This window comes from Lithobates pipiens, unplaced genomic scaffold, assembly GCF_037356315.1.
Source record: "Lithobates pipiens isolate NorthernLeopardFrog02 unplaced genomic scaffold, aLitPip1_a1.2 Scaffold_23, whole genome shotgun sequence".
Lineage (NCBI taxonomy): Eukaryota > Metazoa > Chordata > Amphibia > Anura > Ranidae > Lithobates > Lithobates pipiens.
This window is the reverse complement of record NW_027507785.1, coordinates 8,159,550-8,177,906: the sequence shown is the minus strand read 5'-3', so window position 1 is coordinate 8,177,906 and position 18,357 is coordinate 8,159,550. Positions and strand designations below refer to the sequence as shown.

At 47.6% G+C, this 18,357-nt stretch overlaps 1 protein-coding gene across 3 annotated transcripts in view; it reads right to left on the bottom strand.

The window, feature by feature from the left end:
* PDE2A (phosphodiesterase 2A) overlaps positions 1–18,357 on the bottom strand; it is a 910,752-nt gene that overhangs the window by 71,029 nt on the left and 821,366 nt on the right. For all 3 annotated transcript variants that reach the window (XM_077451150.1, XM_077451151.1, XM_077451152.1), the window contains 4 exons: positions 17,939–17,978; positions 3,025–3,088; positions 1,554–1,632; positions 932–1,109 (listed from right to left, as the gene is read on the bottom strand). In XM_077451150.1, the coding sequence (XP_077307276.1) occupies positions 932–1,109; positions 1,554–1,632; positions 3,025–3,088; positions 17,939–17,978 (361 nt within the window). The remainder of the gene's footprint in view (positions 1–931; positions 1,110–1,553; positions 1,633–3,024; positions 3,089–17,938; positions 17,979–18,357) is intronic.

Here is an 18,357-nt window from a genome sequence, read left to right as displayed (position 1 = left end):
GGTCAGGATTGTTGGGGTGATAAGGGGTGTTGGGGTGATCAGGATTGTTGGGGTGATCAGGATTGTTGGGGTGATAAGGGTTGTTAGGGTGATCAGGATTGTTGGGGTGATCAGGATTGTTGGGGTGATAAGGGTTGTTGGGGTGATCAGGATTGTTGGGGTGATAAGGGTTGTTAGGGTGATCAGGATTGTTGGGGTGATCAGGATTGTTGGGGTGATAAGGGTTGTTAGGGTGATCAGGATTGTTGGGGTGATCAGGATTGTTGGGGTGATAAGGGGTGTTGGGGTGATAAGGGGTGTTGGGGTGATCAGGATTGTTGGGGTGGTCAGGATTGTTGGGGTGATAAGGGGTGTTGGGGTGATCAGGATTGTTGGGGTGATCAGTGGTACTAGGATGATCAGGATCATTGGGGTGATCAGGATCGTTGGGATGATCAGGATTGTTGGGGTGATAAGGGGTGTTGGGGTGATCAGGATCGTTGGGGTGGTCAGGATTGTTGGGGTGATAAGGGGTGTTGGGGTGGTCAGGATTGTTGGGGTGATAAGGGGTGTTGGGGTGATCAGGATTGTTGGGGTGGTCAGGATTGTTGGGGTGATAAGGGGTGTTGGGGTGATCAGGATTGTTGGGGTGGTCAGGATTGTTGGGGTGATAAGGGGTGTTGGGGTGATCAGGATTGTTGGGGTGGTCAGGATTGTTGGGGTGATAAGGGGTGTTGGGGTGATCAGGATTGTTGGGGTGGTCAGGGATCCTGGGAATTATGTGGAGGAGATCTCGCTCAGTCATTGTTTTTAGGAAAGTGGTGGAGTCCATTATTATTTCTGGGGTTGCAATCTCCTGAGACACATCAAGCCGGTATGAGGATCAAAGTAGAATTAATATGCCCGGAGGCCTCTCCCCCCCAGACTTGTGTCATCCTCATCCTCCACTCACCGTTGTTCTCATTCTTAATAGGAAAACACAGGATATTCCTGGTCCTGAAGCCGGTGCTGTCATCCACACCCCGGTAGAAGAGAGGATGGGAATACGCATCTTTGATGTTGAGAATCTGCCCTGTGGTGGCCACATGCCCGGCAATGCCCTGATCTGCCGGGATCCGGATCTCGTAGCTCTGGAAGAAAAGTGCAACAACTTAAAGGAGAGCTCCGCTCAATTCTCAGTAGTCTGACAGCTATGAGAGTGGCTGCTGCAGGGGAGAGGAGGGAGCACCGACAAGGGAGGAGCAATAGGAGGCGGCAGATGATACCATGGCTCAGGGAATTCACAGATATCGCTGAGCGCTCCCCGACACAGGGAACCAACAATGGCCGGATCATGTGACCACACTGGATGGGATTATAACAAGAAATGTATACAGGCTGAATAGAGGATGGGGGAGGGGAGCATTGATAAGAATATTTGTCATTAGACTTTACTGACACTTTCATTGTAACATTCACTCATCATTAGTTGTACCATTCATTCATCACCAACTGCAACATTCACTCATCTCTAATTGCATCATTGTAACATTCACACATTAGTTGAAGCATTCACTCCTCGTTCTCCCTCTCACCTCGTCATCTACGACTCCTCCATCAAATACTTTGGCTACCAGTTCATGGGTGTTTCTCTCCAGCAGGAACACCGAACATCTGAGAGGAGAAAAGAGGACATGCTGAAGGAGATCATACAAAAACCAAACTTCTTTTAAAAGGAATTTTTCCCATTATCGGCACTGGCATCACTCCAGAATTATTATATGATAGCATATGCCCATTATGAGGGGTTCCCACCATCCCTGTGCTGAGTTCCCGGGTCTGTACACCCGCTGTGCCCATTATGAGGGGTTCCCACCATCCCTGTGCTCAGTTCCCGGGTCTGTACACCCGCTGTGCCCATTATGAGGGGTTCCCACCATCCCTGTGCTCAGTTCCCGGGTCTGTACACCTGCTATGCCCATTATGAGGGGTTCCCACCATCCCTGTGCTGAGTTCCCGGGTCTGTACACCCGCTGTGCCCATTATGAGGGGTTCCCACCATCCCTGTGCTCAGTTCCCGGGTCTGTACACCCGCTGTGCCCATTATGAGGGGTTCCCACCATCCCTGTGCTCAGTTCCCGGGTCTGTACACCTGCTATGCCCATTATGAGGGGTTCCCACCATCCCTGTGCTGAGTTCCCGGGTCTGTACACCCGCTGTGCCCATTATGAGGGGTTCCCACCATCCCTGTGCTCAGTTCCCGGGTCTGTACACCCGCTGTGCCCATTATGAGGGGTTCCCACCATCCCTGTGCTCAGTTCCCGGGTCTGTACACCCGCTGTGCCCATTATGAGGGGTTCCCACCATCCCTGTGCTGAGTTCCCGGGTCTGTACACCCGCTGTGCCCATTATGAGGGGTTCCCACCATCCCTGTGCTGAGTTCCCGGGTCTGTACACCCGCTGTGCCCATTATGAGGGGTTCCCACCATCCCTGTGCTCAGTTCCCGGGTCTGTACACCCGCTGTGCCCATTATGAGGGGTTCCCACCATCCCTGTGCTGAGTTCCCGGGTCTGTACACCCGCTGTGCCCATTATGAGGGGTTTCCACCATCCCTGTGCTGAGTTCCCGGGTCTGTACACCCGCTGTGCCCATTATGAGGGGTTCCCACTATCCCTGTGCTGAGTTCCCGGGTCTGTACACCCGCTGTGCCCATTATGAGGGGTTCCCACTATCCCTGTGCTGAGTTCCCGGGTCTGTACACCTGCTGTGCCCATTATGAGGGGTTTCCACCATCCCTGTGCTGAGTTCCCGGGTCTGTACACCCGCTGTGCCCATTATGAGGGGTTCCCACCATCGCTGTGCTGAGTTCCCGGGTCTGTACACCCGCTGTGCCCGTTATGAGGGGTTCCCACCATCCCTGCGTTGTGTTGGAGAATGTATCAAGTGGAGCTGATGTATCACTGGGGCTGATACAAAACACAGTTTTATTGGGAGGAAGGGTCACTATCAGATCCTGTGTTGATCTATGATATATATGGCTGTGTATGGGGACGGGGCATACGTACATCTCTGCGTTGCTGAGGTTCCTGGCTTCTGTGATGATCTCCTGGAGCAGGACGGAGACATCATCTGCGGAGAGAACAGAGACCTCAAATTCAGAAGAATTTCTCTACAGAACAGGTTGACACCAATGATGGGGCACTATTCCTTCCACTGACACCAATGATGGGGCACTATTCCTCCCACTGATACCAATGATGGGGCACTATTCCTCCCACTGACACCAATGATGGGGCACTATTCCTCCCACTGATACCAATGATGGGGCACTATTCCTCCCACTGATACCAATGATGGGGCACTATTCCTTCCACTGACACCAATGATGGAGCACTATTCCTCCCACTGACACCAATGATGGGGCACTATTCCTCCCACTGACACCAATGATGGGGCACTATTCCTCCCACTGATACCAATGATGGGGCACTATTCCTTCCACTGACACCAATGATGGAGCACTATTCCTCCCACTGACACCAATGATGGGGCACTATTCCTCCCAGTGACACTAATGATGGGGCACTATTCCTCTCACTAACACCAATGATGGGGCACTATTCCCCCCCCTGACACCAATGATGGGGCACTATTCCTCCCCCTGACACCAATGATGGGGCACTATTCCCCCCAGTGACACTAATGATGGGGCACTATTCCTCCCACTGACACCAATGATGGGGCACTATTCCCCCCACTGACACCAATGATGGGGCACTATTCCTCCCCCACTGATACCAATGATGGGGCACTATTCCTCCCAGTGACACCAATGATGGGGCACTATTCCTCCCACTGACACCAATGATGTAGAATTTTTACTTCTACTGACCACCAAGGATATGGCACTGTTTCCTCCCACCGATGCCAGGGCATTTTCTACTCCCTCTGGCCACAGTCCCCCCCCCCCCTCCTAAAGTTTTAAGGGCAGCAAACTAGCCATTTGTTTCAGAAGTTTAGAGACCTCATTGTCTAGGTCAGTGATGGCGAACCTTGGCACCCCAGATGTTTTGGAACTACATTTCCCATGATGCTCCACTACACTGCAGAGTGCCAGAGCATCATGGGAAATGTAGTTCCATCTGGGGTGCCAAGGTTCCCCATCACTGACCTAGACAATGGGGTTTCTAAATTTTTGAAACCAATGGCTAGTTTGCTGCCCTTAAAACTTTAAGGGGGGGGGGGGGCTGGACTGTGGCCAGAGGGAGCACCATCACTGGTCTAGGCAGTGCCGGGACAAGGTCACCCAGCGCCCAGGGCAAAGAAGCCAAACTGCGTCCCCCCCTTTCCCTTAGGGTTAGGGTCAGGGTGCCCCCCTACCCCTGCAATAAACCATTGCGCCAGGGGCAGCCGCTCCTCCTGCCCACCCCTTGTCCCGGGCCCTGGGTCTAGGTCATGGGATCTCTGCCAAAGAGAAAAATCAGCCGAACTCAGATCTGCCCTTCCAACAGAGCTCACAATACCAAATTACCCCACCTAAGGATATGTTTAGTAGCATTGCAAGGAGCTGGGGGCAGCATTTGCTCCAGGAAAGGTAAGTGTGATGGTTCTTCTGTTATATATATCCAGCCCGGTATGAGAAGGGGAAAAGGGACTGAACCCTCTAAAAAGCTATTTATTACAGTCCGTGTCCCTCCCGGGAAGATTTCCTGTTCAGGTGACCCCGCCCCTGAGGAGTATTCAAGTTTGGTAGTGCTTCACCATTGGCAGATCCTTCCTCAGGGTATATCCAGTGTGAAGGATCAGTGCCATGTGTGGAAAGAAAGGTTGGCACAAACCAAGGGACCACCCTGGCTGGTGCCAGCCACTGCTTGGGCGCATAGAGATCCCTTGGCAGGAGGAGGACTTGCACCAAGCAGGACCGAATGTATTGGGTTTTTCGCTTAACGTGGCCAAGTTCTCAGATATATTATTTCATGTTTGGTGCGGCATGCTCCTTAATGTATCAGTCTAACTGTTCCAGATATTATTACCCCCCACAGGGATGACAGGACTCCCCCCGACAATGCCTTTATCCGATTTCCTCTCCAGAAGGATAGCACCATATTTATTAAGGCGCATCCAAGGCCACCATCTACTTCCCGAGCTGAGATTCCAGCTCAGAGATGGCACAACCATGTAAATCCTGGTGGCTGTCCAGTTCTTGGCTGTGTTCACAAATCTCTGACACAGATCAGCCCCTGATGCTTGCGACTTGCAACAAAGTTACAATGTACAGTCTGATCACAGGGAGAGGGGAGACCGAGGGAATGCTGCCTCCTCCTTCTACAAAGTTACAATGTACAGTCCGATTTCTGGAGAGGCTGATGCAATGCTGCCTCCTCCTTCTACAAAGTTACAATGTACAGTCCGATTTCTGGAGAGGCTGAGGCAATGCTTCCTTCTCCTTCTACAAAGTTACAATGTACAGTCTGATCACAGGGAGAGGGGAGACTGAGGGAATGCTTCCTCCTGCCTGCAGCAGACTGGTCACATAACCTCAGCCTAGGCAAAGTCAGCGAATGGGGCGCAAGGATGGCTTTTTAGTGGTGGAACTTTGCTGAAAAACGATCCTGTAGCCAGGGGCGGACTGACAATTCATGGGGCCCCCGGGCAATAGGAGAAGATAATGGGGCCCCCAGGCAATAGCAGATTATGGGGGCCCCAGGCAAAAGGAGATTATGTGGCCCCCCGGCAATAGGAGATTATGGGGCCCCCAGGCAATAGGAGATTATGGGGCCTCCAGGCAATAGGAGATTATGGGGCCCCCGGGCAATAGGAGATTATGGGGCCTCCAGGCAATAGATTATGGGGCCCCTGGGCAATAGGAGATTATGGGGCCCCCGGGCAAAAGGAGATTATGGGGCCCCCGGGCAATAGGAGATTATGGGGCCCCCAGGCAATAGGAGATTATGGGGCCCCCAGGAAAAAGGAGATTATGGGTCCCCCAGGCAAAAGGAGATTATGGGGCCCCAAGGCAATAGGAGATTATGGGGCCCCCAGGCAAAAGGAGATTATGGGCCCCCCAGGCAAAAGGAGATTATGGGGCCCCCAGGCAATAGGAGATTATGGGGCCCCCAGGCAATAGATTATGGGGCCGCACAGTATACACACACACATACAGTATACACACACAGACACACAGTATACACGCACAGAATACACACACTAAAAATGTACTGGAGAGGCGGGGGAGCTATAATCTTGGAATTTAAAAAAAAACCACAGATTTTTACATTCCATCCCTGGTTTTATTGAGGCTGTCAACCCTGATGGAGCCCCTTAGTGGCATGGGGCCCTTGGGCAGTGCCCGAATGGTCAGTCCACCCCTGCCTGTAGCTGTATATTGTGACCTGTCAGGAAATGAAAAAATAAATAAAAAATAAAATTCCCAGCACGCTCAAGTCAGTGCCGGTTATTCTGTTCTACTTTATTTTTTCTACTTTATTTTATTAAGTTCTAAGAACAGATTTCCACTATATTTAAATGAAGTTGCTGCTGCTTCTCCAGAATCTCATTACATCCGACGCTCTGGCATGCATTGGAATCAACCCATCAAAAAAAAAAAAAAAAGCCTGCGTCGCGGTGGGCTGATTACACCCGAGACACAATAACTAATGTCTGTTCTGGTGGAAGCAAATATCAAAGTGAAGGTTTCCAATAAGGCGCGGTGGTAGGAAGCTGCGCCAAACCTAGAACAAACAACGTACTCTAATAAGCCGCTTTCTTATACCGCGCGTCAGGTCTGAAAAGTTCACCGTTACTGCGCGCCGTCGGATATTAATATTGGGTTGGAAGATGTTCAATGTATTTTTTTTTCTTTTTTTTTTTTATTATTTTCAAGGATAACTCCAGTGTGAATAACATTGGTAATATGGGCTCTGCGTTGCGATCATCGGTCTATAAAGGAATTCAATCGTTTATCTCTACCAATAATAAAGAATAAAACAATTTCTGAATTATGACCACAGTGATCAAATTTAAATATATTATCTTTGGTTTTATGAAAGTTCACAGTCTATTCATGGAAGGTGCCAGCCTTGCATAAGTGTGTGCCACTTTAACACGGCACTTTAACTGAGGCACAACTAAGAAAACAACTACAAACAACAATGCCCCACTCCAGGCAGTCTTCAAGTGCACCCTTTTAATCTACAAAGCTCTCTCTGAGTCTGCTTCCTACTCTTTCCACCCTCCAATATGTTTGCTCCAACTTTCCTTTGGACCACCCATTCTCAACCAGAGTTTCTTAACTAGGGTTCCTCTAGAGCAGGATTTCTCAACCAGGGTCCCATAAAACCCTACAGTTCCTCTAGAGCAGGATTCCTCAACCAGGGTTCTATAAAACCCAACAGTTCCTCTAGAGCAGGATTTCTCAACCAGGGTTCCATAAAACCCTACAGTTCCTCTAGAGCAGGATTTCTCAACCAGGGTTCCATAAAACCCTACAGTTCCTCTAGAGCAGGATTCCTCAACCAGGGTTCCATAAAACCCTACAGTTCCTCTAGAGCAGGATTTCTCAACCAGGGTTCCATAAAACCCTACAGTTCCTCTAGAGCAGGATTTCTCAACCAGGGTTCCATAAAACCCTACAGTTCCTCTAGAGCTGGATTCCTCAACCAGGGTTCTATAAAACCCTACAGTTCCTCTAGAGCAGGATTCCTCAACCAGGGTTCTATAAAAACCTACAGTTTCTCTAGAGCAGGATTCCTCAACCAGGGTTCCGTAAAACCCTACAGTTCCTCTAGAGCAGGATTCCTCAACCAGGGTTCCATAAAACCCTACAGTTCCTCTAGAGCAGGATTCCTCAACCAGTGTTGTATAAAACCCTACAGTTCCTCTAGAGCAGGATTCCTCAACCAGGGTTCCATAAAACCCTACAGTTCCTCTAGAGCAGGATTCCTCAACCAGGGTTCTATAAAACCCTACAGTTCCTCTAGAGCAGGATTCCTCAACCAGGGTTCCATAAAACCCTACAGTTCCTCTAGAGCAGGATTTCTCAACCAGGGTTCCATAAAACCCTACAGTTCCTCTAGAGCAGGATTTCTCAACCAGGGTTCCATAAAACCCTACAGTTCCTCTAGAGCAGGATTCCTCAACCAGGGTTCTATAAAACCCTACAGTTCCTCTAGAGCAGGATTCCTCAACCAGGGTTCTATAAAAACCTACAGTTTCTCTAGAGCAGGATTCCTCAACCAGGGTTCCGTAAAACCCTACAGTTCCTCTAGAGCAGGATTCCTCAACCAGTGTTGTATAAAACCCTACAGTTCCTCTAGAGCAGGATTCCTCAACCAGGGTTCCATAAAACCCTACAGTTCCTCTAGAGCAGGATTCCTCAACCAGGGTTCTATAAAACCCTACAGTTCCTCTAGAGCAGGATTCCTCAACCAGGGTTCCATAAAACCCTACAGTTCCTCTAGAGCAGGATTCCTCAACCAGGGTTCCATAAAACCCTACAGTTCCTCTAGAGAAGGGTTTCTCAACCAGGGTACCATGAAACCCTAGGGTTCCTCTAGAGGAAGGTTTCTCAACCAGGGTTCCAAGAATCCCTAGGGTTCCCCTAGAGTGGGGTCTCTCAACCAGGGTTTCCTTAAACCCTAGGGTTCCTCTACAGAGAGGTTTTGCAATCAGGGTTCTGTGGGAAAAGAACAAAAAGGGGCACCTACTAAGTGAAATATGTTTAAAATGATGATTTATTAATAGTATAATCAGCCAAATGGCTACTCACATGACAGTAGTGAGAAACAAGCATGTGTGTAGCTCAATATGGGGTGTGCGGTCACTCTGTAGTCTGGGGATACGTCCTGAGCGTGGTCCCAGTGCTCTGAACTGATCCTGGATGATGCGGGGGATCCAGAGGATGGAGCCAGCCGACCTGCGTTCTGTTGGGCATATTGAGATACACCCATGCCTGTTTCTCACTACTATCATGTGTGTAGCCATTTCGCTGATTATACTATTAATAAATTGTCGTTTTAAACATATTGCACTTAGCAGGCACCCCTTTTTTGTTCTTTTTTCCTTGCCTTCCAGAGTCTGCTTCACACTCAAGGGAGCTGCCATCAGTCCTACTGTTTTACTGTTTTATTCTTACATATGGACTTCTTTTTTATACAGGGACTCTGTTCTTTTTAGGCTGATCTATTTTTTTTATAGAATATATTATATACTGTACATAGCCCTTTATTTAAAATGTGTTCCTTCATGTATTGTCATTAGTTCCAAAACGCAGTGTTTGTACCCGTCTTTACGCCATTCCTTCCTTTTTAAGGGTTCGGTGGAACCCTAGGGGTCCTCTAGAGCAGGGTTTCTCAACCAGGGTTCTGTGGAACCCTAGGGTTCTTCTAGAGAAGGGTTTCTCAACCAGGGTTCTGTGGAACCCTAGGGTTCGTCTAGAGAAGGGTTTCTCAACCAGGGTTCTGTGGAACCCTAGGGTTCGTCTAGAGAAGGGTTTCTCAACCAGGGTTCTGTGGAGCCCTAGGGTTCGTCTAGAGAAGGGTTTCTCAACCAGGGTTCTGTGGAGCGCTAGGGTTCGTCTAGAGAAGGGTTTCTCAACCAGGGTTCTGTGGAACCCTAGGGTTCGTCTAGATTAGGGTTTCTCAACCAGGGTTCTGTGGAACCCTAGGGTTCATCTAGAGCAGGGTTTCTCAACCAAGGTTCTGTGGAACCCTAGGGTTCGTCTAGAGCAGGTTTTCTCAACCAGGGAAACCGTGAAAACCCTAGGGTTCCTCTAGAGCAGGGTTCATCAACCAGGGTTCTGTGGAACCTTAGGATTCGTCTAGAGCAGGTTTTCTCAACCAGGGTTCCCTGAAAAGCATGGGGGTTCTCTAGAGCAGGGTTCCTCAACCAGGTTACGTGAAAGTCCAGAAAGAGTGTAACACGCTTCAGACTGTGGATAAAGATTTCCTTGTGGGTGCTGACCCCGGCTCACCGCCGTCAATAGTAATTGAAGAAAAAGAAGATTGGTCGCACACCATGGAAGGAAGAACTTCTGTAGAGTAGATACTTTATTGTCAAGGTGGCAAAGGACGTTACAGGAACATTGGTAGACTGGTTTCACACGAATAACTCGTGCTTGGTTAAATGAAACCCTATGGTTGCATTTGCCAAAGGAAGGAGGGTGTCGGGTGCAGGCTGCTCTAGAGGTTGCCAAGGGTTGCTTGGGCTGTGGCTGATTGACCTCCCTTTGGATTGTGCCTGCATAGTTCAAGGACAACATCACTTGGCAAAGCAGCATAGCAGCACAACACCAATGATCTTTTAAGTTGTCTGTAAGGGAGACATCCATCTGACCACCACTATAAATGTTTTATTCTTCCTACTGGCATTTTTCCTATACCTGCCAGATTAATTGATTTCAGTAAGGGTTAACCGAGACCTGAAAATTAGTTGCTCTAGAGTATAAAGGTCATGAAAAGCTACTTTGGACTATAGCGCCTTCTCAAATTCTCATCCCTTTATCCACCCTCTCCAACTCACTTTTATTCCCCTCTCCCTATTACTCTACTCATCACCTCCTGCTCTTTCAGCACAATTCAAGCCATAACCTCCAAGACACTGAGAGAAATGCCCCTGCATAAATCATGCTCCAATTTTACCTCTCTCCCCTCCTGCTTCTCCTAATTTCTGGGTATATATTCCCTAACCCTGGCCCTCCACCATCTAACTTTCACCCCCACATCCGGTACTCTCCTTCCTTTGGCAGCTGCAATCCTCACACTCTAATTTTTATTCCCTTGTGTCCAAGAACCAGCCCCTACTTTTAATATGCCCTCTGAAATGCCCATCCTGTCTGTAATAAGCTCACCTTGGTCCATTTTATCTTCAACTATTACTATTACCGCAACCCGGATTCAGGAATCTGTATCTACCTCTCCAGCTGCCCTCTCCCATGGTGGCCTCCACTGGACTCACGCACTATGACCCAGCAGATGAAAGGGAGGTGGCGTTGGTCTCCTTCTATCCCCACAAAGTACCCTTCAAATTCTTTCTACATCTCCCTCTCTATCTCCTCTTTTGAAGGTCACTGTGACCTCTCTTTTCTCTAAGGATTGCTGCGTTACTTTGGCCTACTGGACCGGCTTAATGCTTCCTTGATGAATTAAATGCCTGGCAAGCATACTTTCTCCCCTCTGAAACACTCAATATAATTCATGATGATTTCAACATCCCTGTTAAATCTAACACCCCAAAGACTTCTCCTCGCCTATAAGACCCTTGCTTCTGCTTACCTCCAATCTTCTTGTCTACAACTGCCTGAGCTGCTCCCTCATTGATAACCTTCTCGACCCCTTACAATCTGGCTTCCACCCCCAACACTCCCCAGAAATTGTCCTTCTAAAACTCACTATGGAGGTACTAACTGCTACAACCACTCCCTTGGCCTCCATGCTCTTTCCTGGTTCTCCTCCTACCTATGTCAGCACACCTTCAGTGTTGCTACCTCTCTATCTCCTCCTCTCTTCTTTCTTTTTCTGCAGATGTCCCCCTAGGCTCTGCCCTCTGCACCTCCTCCCTGGGACAGCTAAAATACCTCTCATGGCTACCAATGGCTCTATATTTAGGATGCATGAGACCAGCGACTCTGAATGGACAGTTGGATAAACAGTTCTATATTTAGGATGTTAGCTGGTCTATAAACCAAAGGGTCTGAATGGACAGTTGGATAAATAGATCTATATTTAGGATGTATCTTTTCTATAAACCAGAGGCTCTGGATGATCGGTTGGATGAATGGTTCTACAGTTAGGATGTATCTGGTCTATAAACCAGAGGCTCTGGGTGTATAGTTGAGTAAATGGCTCTATTTTCATAATGTATCAGACCAGAGGCTCTGGTTACACAGTTGGATAAATGGTTCTATATTTAGGATGTATCCAATCTACAAATCAGAGGCTCTGGATGGACAGTTGGATGGGTGGCTCTATATTTAGGATGAATGGCTCTATATTTAGGATGTATCCACTCTATAAACCAGAGGCTCTGGGTGTACAGTTGGATAAATGGTTTTAGATTTAGAATGTATCTGGTCTATAAACCAGAGGCTCTGGGTGTACAGTTGAATAAAGGGTTCTATATTTAGGATGTATTTGGTCTACAAATCCGAGGCTCTGGGTGTACAATTGGATAAAGGGTTCTATATTTAGGATGTATTTGGTCTATAAACCAGAGGCTCTGGGTGTACGATTGGATAAATGGTTCTATATTTAGGATGTATTTGGTCTACAAACCAGAGGCTCTGGTTGTACAGTTGGATAAAGGGTTCTACTGTATATTTAGGATGTATTTGGTCTATAAATCAGAGGCTCTAGGTGTACAGTTGGATAAATGTTTCTATATTTAGGATTTATTTGGTCTATAAACCAGAGGCTCTGGGTGTACGATTGGATAAATGGTTCTATATTTAGGATGTATTTGGTCTACAAACCAGAGGCTCTGGATGTACAGTTGGATAAATGGTTCTATATTTAGGATGTATTTGGTCTACAAACCAGGTGCTCTGGTTGTACAGTTGGATAAATGGTTCTATATTTAGGATGTATTTGGTCTACAAACCAGGTGCTCTGGTTGTACAGTTGGATAAAGGGTTCTATATTTAGGATATATTTGGTCTATAAACCAGAGGCTCTGGGTGTACAGTTGGATAAATGTTTCTATATTTAGGATTTATTTGGTCTATAAATCAGAGGCTCTGGGTGTACAGTTGTATGAATCGCTCTATATTTAGAATGTATCAGACCAGAGGCTCTGGATGTACAGGTGGATAAATGGTTCTACATGTAGGATGTATCTGGTCTATAAACCAGAGGTTCTGGATGGACAGTTGGATGAATAGCTCTATAGTTGGGATGTATCCGGTCTATAAACCAGAGGTTCTGGATGGACAGTTGGATAAATAGTATTATATTTAGGATGGATCTGGTCTATAAACCAAAGGCTCTGGATGGACAGATGGATAAATAGTATTATATTTAGGATGGATCTGTTCTATAAACCAGATGTTCTGGATGGACAGTTGGATGAATGGCTCTATATTTAGTATATCTCTGGTCTATAGACCACTGTTAGAACGTACCATTTTGTTACACCCTTCTATAGTGCTAACATGCGCAATATCACACTACATTATTTTTCTTACTTGAAGTGGTGGCGTCTCTGTTACAGGGAGCATCAATTTCGCCTTGTCTGCTAAGTGTTTGGTAATAGCTGATATTTGGCTTCCGAATGAAGGGAAATTTAATCACTCGGAAAGGTTATTAAAATGTCACCCCGCCACGTTATGACAGGCAGCATTTAATCCACTGATAAAACGGTTTACAGTGCAGACCGGGAGCACCACGTCTCCATTACCAGGTGCCTCCCTGATAATTTCAGCTCGGAGTAATTTGTCTGCTTTCATGTTCCCAAATTCATATTTGTGATGGATTCTCGCCTCATTCGAAGGTAAGAGCGTGACGCCGCCAACGATAATTCATTTTAATTATTTTTTCGTACATCAGCGGAGAAACACAAAGTAGCCGTCAGCTAGGAGAAGCAGACTGAGGTCTGAGCTACGAGGGAAGGAGAACACGTGAATATGTGATTCATATCACCAAGAACACGTCTGTCTAATAAACCTGAATTTTCCTTATACAATGTATCCCTTACTGTATACGGATACTCGCTGGGATGGTATCAAATTTTGGACTGAAATACCAATGGATGGAAGGGTGGGTCGATTAGTGGATGGGTGGGTGGGTGGAGGAATGAGTGGGTGGTTGGGTAGGTAGATGGATGTAGGTGGGTGGGTGTTTGGGTGAATGAATGGATAGGTGGTTAGTTGGGTGAATGGATGGATGGGTGGTTGGGTGGGTGGATAGATGAATGGGTAGGTCAGTGGGTGTTTGGGTGAATGGTTGAATGGATGGATGGATAATTTGTTGTGTGGTCGGATGGATGGTTGGTTAGTTGGTTGGATGGGTGGGTGGACAGATGGATGGGAAGGTGGGTGTGGGTGGATGGATGGATGGATTGGTGATTGGTTGGGTGAATGGATGGATGGGAGGTTAGTTGGGCAAATGGATGGATGGGTGGTTGGTTGGGTGGGTGGATAGATGAATGGATAGGTTGGTGGGTGTTTGGGTGAATGGTTGAATGGATGGATGGATGATTTGATGTGTGGTCGGATGGATGGTTGGTTAGTTGGTTGGATGGGTGGGTGGACAGATGGATGGGAAGGTGGGTGTGGGTTTGGGTGGATGGATGGATGGATGGATTGGTGATTGGTTGGGTGAATGGATGGATGGGAGGTTAGTTGGGCAAATGGATGGATGGGTGGTTGGTTGGGTGGGTGGATAGATGAATGGATAGGTTGGTGGGTGTTTGGGTGAATGGTTGAATGGATGAACAGATGGATGAATTGTTGTGTGGACGGATGGACGGTTGGTTGGTTGGAAGGGTGGGTGGACAGATGGATGGGGAGGTGGGTGTGTGTTTGGGTGGTTGGATGGATGGGTGATTGGTTGGGTGAATGGATAGATGGGTGGTTAGTTGGGCGAATGGATGGATGGGTGGTTGATTGGTTGGGTGGGTGGATAGATGAATGGGTAGATCGGTGGGTGTTTGGGTAAATGGTTGAATGGATGGACGGATGGATGATTTGTTGTGTGGACGGATGGATGGTTGGTTGGTTGGTTGGAAGGGTGGGTGGACAGATGGATGGGTAGGTGGGCGGGTGTTTGGGTAAATTGTGGAATGGATGGATGGATGATTTGTTGTGTGGACAGATGGATGGTTGGTTGGTTGGTTGGATGGGTGGGTGGACAGATGGATGGATGGATGGATGGATGGGTGGGTGGAAAGATGGATGGGGAGGTGGGTGTGTGTTTGGGTGGATTGATGGATGGGTGATTGGTTGGGTGGATGGATGGATGGATGGATGGATGGATGGATGGATGGATGGATGGGTGATTGGTTGGGTGAATGGATGTATGGGTGGTTGGTTGGTTGGGTGGGTGGATAGATGAATGGGTAGGTCGGTGGATGTTTGGGCAGTTGAATGGATGGACGGATGGATGATTTGTTGTGTGGATGGATGGATGGTTGGTTGGTTGGTTGGTTGGTTGGTTGGTTGGTTGGTTGGAAAGGTGGGTGGACAGATGGATGGGTAGGTGGGTGGGTGTTTGGGTGAATTGTGGAATGGATGGATGGATGATTTTTTGTGTGGATAGATGGTTGGTTGGTTGGTTGGATGGGTGGGTGGACAGATGGATGGATAGGACAGATGGATGGGTAGGTGGGTGTGTGTTTGGGTGGATGGATGGATGGATGGGTGATTTCCACTGGACCTAGTCCACCGGAAAAGTCAGATCGTGTGTACGCGGCATAAGGGTGACATTCTGAACACCACTTTAAGGGGGGATATTCTTCCTATTGACCACCAATATCGGTGGATGGATGGGTAGGTGGGTGGGTAGACAGATAGATGGGTGATTGGTTGGGTGGACGGATGGATGGGTTGTTGGTTGGGAGGAAGATAAATGCTGAAAACCCCTGCAAGGGAAACAAATACATTTTGTCTTTTCTTAAACTTTCTTTTAATAAAAATGGGTAAGAAAAGCCCTTATAAGGAATTCAGCGGGTCGGTGAATTTTCTGAAAGCCCTACCAATTGAAGCTAGTTCTCATTTTTTAATTAAACCTCTACTTTTTACCATTAAAAAAAAGCCCTGCTCGAGCCACGGTGACTCTGCCTAGGCTGAAGTGATGTCATCAGTCTGCTGCAGGCAGGAGGAAGCATTTCCTCAGTCTCCTCTCCTCCACTGATCAGACTGCAACATTGTAACAAGTCACAAGGTGAGAAGCTGCAGCAGGGGCTGATCTGTGTCAGACTTCTGTGAAGACAGCCAAGACCTGTGCAGATTGCATCATCTCTGAGCCAGCAGCTGAGCTCGAGAAGTTGATAGTGACCCTGGATGATGGCAGCTCAAAGATGGCTCCGTCCTTCTGGAGAGAAAAGCAGATGAAGGCATTGTCGGGGGAGTACTGCAATCTCTTTGAGAGGGAATAAATACCTGGAAGAGGTAGACTGACACATTACTGAGCATGCTTCACCCAACATGAGAATATATTATCGAAATGAAGTCCTCAAAGTAGTGGTCTCCAAACTGCAGCCTGGGGACCAAATGCAGCTCTTTGTTTGCCTTTATCTGGGCCTTGGACACCTACAGTGGGACACCATTCCTTCCACTGCCACCAATGAAGGGGCACTATGCCTTCCCCTGATACCCCTGATATTCCACACCTTAATACAAGGGACTAGTCCTCAGTTTATTCCTCAGACTGACACCAACAATGGAGAACCATTCATCCCACTGACACTAATGAAGGGGCACTATTCCTTCCCCTGATAACAACAATGGGGCACCTTTCCTCCCACTGACACCAATGATGGGGCACTATTCTTTCCCCTGATACCAAACATTTGGCACCATTTCACCTCCTAATACAAAGGGACTATTCCTCAGACTGACACCAACAATGGAGCACCATTCCTCCCACTGACACCAATTATGGGGCACTATTCTTTCCCCTGATACCAACAATGGGGCACTATTCCACCTCCTAATACTATGGGACTATTCTTCAGACTGTCACAAACAATGGAGCACCATTCCTCCATCTGACACCCATGATAGGGCATTATTCCTTCTCCTGATACCAACAATTGGCACTATTCAACCTCCCAATACAAGGGAGTATTTCTTAAAGTGATACCAACAATGGAGCACCATTCCTCTGATGGGGCACTATTCCTCCCACTAATACCAATAATGGGGCACTAGTCTTCCCACTGACACCACTGATGGGTCACTATTCCTCCCACTAATGCCAATAATGGGGCACTATTCCTCCCACTGACACCATTGATGGGTCACTATTCCTCCCACTAATGCCAATGACGGGGCATTGTATGCTCCCATTGATGCCGAAGCATTTTCTACTCACACTTGGCCACATTCTGGCCCCCAGAGAGTCTGAAAGACAACAAAAGTGGCTCTTTGTTCAGAACGTTTGGAGACCCCTGACTTAAAGGGAAAAAGGAACACCTGGAAGCATCAACATACCACCTGATTGCCTAAATCTGGCGTTGTGATTTCCACCCCATGGTGTTGTCATTTCTACCCCATGGTGTTGTCATTTCCACCGCATGGTGTTGTCATTTCTACCCCATGGTGTTGTCATTTCTACCCCATGGTGTTGTCATTTCTACCCCATGGTGTTGTCATTTCTACCCCATGGTGTTGTCATTTCTACCCCATGGTGTTGTCATTTCCACCGCATGGTGTTGTCATATCCACCCCATGTTGTTGTCATTTCCACCCCTTGGTGTTGTCATTTCCACCCCATGGTGTTGTCATTTCCACCCCATGGTGTTGTCATTTCCACCCAATGGTGTTGTCATTTCCACCCCATGGTGTTGTCATTTCCACCCCATGGTGTTGTCATTTCTACCCCATGGTGTTGTCATTTCCACCCCTTGGTGTTGTCATTTCCACCCCATGGCCAGACCTTTCCTTTGAACCATATACTGTATATCAGGGGTCTCCAAACTTTCTAAACAAAGGGCCAGTTTATTGTCCTTTCAGACTTTAGGGGGGTCCGGAGTGGCCAGTGGAAGCGGAAAATGCCCCGGCGTCAGTGGACATAAACAATGTCCCGTCATTGCCTTCAATAGAAAGAATTGCGCCCCCCGTTGTTGGTGTCAATGAAAAAGAATAGTGCCCATCGTCATCGATGGTGTCAGTTTATTATGCCCCAAGTTCCAGATAAAGGCAAGCCAAGGGCCACATCTGCCCCCCCCCCCCCACCGGGCCGCAGTTTGGAAACCACTGATCTATACCGTCTACCAAGGATTTAGGATTTCCATCAGCATACAAAGAGGAGAAGATGAGGAACTCACCCAAGTGTGTGAAGAGATTTTTGGCAACTTGCAAAAGAGCCTGCGGAGAAAAGATAAGAGTTAATTGTATTGAGGAGAATGCGAAGGTGAAAATAGAATATTTGTATTTTGACGTTTCTCTTGTAGACAGGAAACGAATGATTGAGGTTCACATGCGTGTGTGGTGGCAAAAACGCGTAGCCACAATACATGGCAATGTATCTGCTTCGTGTGCATTGTGCCTCAATCCACTGTACACAGTAGAGGCCTATCCGCAGGGCACTGCACCACAACATATATACCATGAATTGTGGCGCTACGTTTTATAAAAAAAGAAAAAGGATTACGCACATTTTTATATCTGTTGTGGCAGCTTATTTATGAATGGGGTTCCACAACGCATCGCACACACTATAGCGTTCCATAGCATGCATGCATTA